The sequence below is a fragment of the Brassica oleracea genome, chromosome C4, assembly GCF_000695525.1.
Source record: "Brassica oleracea var. oleracea cultivar TO1000 chromosome C4, BOL, whole genome shotgun sequence".
Taxonomy (NCBI): domain Eukaryota; kingdom Viridiplantae; phylum Streptophyta; class Magnoliopsida; order Brassicales; family Brassicaceae; genus Brassica; species Brassica oleracea.
Window position 1 is genome coordinate 39,563,315 of NC_027751.1, and position 1,467 is coordinate 39,564,781.

Below are 1,467 nucleotides of genomic sequence, written 5' to 3' on the forward strand. Positions count from 1 at the left end.
TATAGTCTCAAAGACTTTCTTATTGCCTTGGGTGATTTTATAAATCTGTAGGAATTCTTTACTTCCTTCACCCATTGTTTCGATGTGGAAACCATTCAGTCTTATGTCTTTAAAGCTCAATAGACTTCTGTTTGAGCCATAGCCTTCAATTAAGCTACACGTGCCAGCTATAGTGGTGATGTTAGCTACCTTATGTGTGAGATGTATGAAAAATCGTTTGTCTCTCAAAATGGTGTGGCTGGTGCCACTGTCCACCACGATTGTATCCATTCCACTTTTCATTCTTCAAAAAAAATAATCATAAAGTTAATGAACAATAATAAAATTTTCAGAGATGGTATCTTTAATGATCTAATTTTTAGGCATATGAGAAATGAAAATTTTTTTTATTCATTCATAAGGATAAAGTTAAATCTAAAGCTAAAAACTGATAAACAATCTTAAAGAACACCAAATCCAGGGGAAAACAAAAAAACGATATGGAATTTTAATTCCTTATTTCAGTATGTCTGAAGTTTCAAACTCCATGTGATCAACTTTGTCTGACTCGTGCTGGTGATCCTGGACGTCTTCCAAGTCATCATCATCATCATCACCATCATATCCCGGGTCTCGAACCATGTTAGTTTTCGGGTTTCTTTTTAAGCTCTCCATGTAAAGCTCACACAAATGCTTAGGAGTTCGACAATTCTTTGCCCAATGATTACCCATACCACATCTATGGCATCGATCAGCTTTGATCTGTGGTTTAAAAGACACACTACGGCCTTGGCCACGACCACGGCTAAAGCCGGGTGTGGCACCGCGACCACGTCCTCGTCCGTGTGCTTTAAAAGAACCATGACCTCGTCTTTGACTTCTTCCACGGTTTGGACCGGGATGGTCATTGTGTTGGACAAGGTTACTCTCTTTCTTTGGCTCTATAGCCAGCTTAGAGATGTCGGGTAATGGAGCTGTACCAGGAGGTCTCATCTGACTGTTTTTCAATAACAGTTCGTTGTTAGCTTCAGCCAACAAGAGACATTCTATCAACTCAGTATATGTGGCGAAATTTCTCTCTCTGTACTGCTGTTGCAATACCATGTTGGTTTGAGGAAACGTGGAGAGAGTTTTATTAAGCATCTCTTCCTCGGTTACTTTTTCACCACATAACCTTAACAAGGACACAACTCTGAACAGGACTGAGTTGTACTCATCTACTGATTTGTAGTCCAAGAACCTTATGTGTTTCCAATCATATTGAGCCTCTGGAAGCAACACCGTTTTCTGGTGGTCATATCTTCGCTGTAAAGCGATCCAAAGGTCATATGGATTTTCCATGGTCATGTACTGAGTTTTCAAGTTTTCTTGGAGATGGTGGCATATCATGTAGATAGCTCTATACTTGTCTTTGTCACTGGAATTGTTGTATTCGGTGATTGTGTCACCAAGATCTTTTGATCGAAGCATGATCTTTGCATCAAGCGC

At 39.7% G+C, this 1,467-nt stretch overlaps 1 protein-coding gene across 1 annotated transcript; it reads right to left on the minus strand.

Moving 5' to 3' along the window:
* Positions 1 to 495: 495 nt before the first annotated feature.
* LOC106338864 lies at positions 496 to 1,449 on the minus strand. Its single transcript, XM_013777744.1, has one exon. It carries the CDS (start codon positions 1,447 to 1,449, stop codon positions 496 to 498), a length of 954 nt encoding a protein of 317 aa, XP_013633198.1.
* Between the last annotated feature and the right edge of the window lie 18 nt (positions 1,450 to 1,467).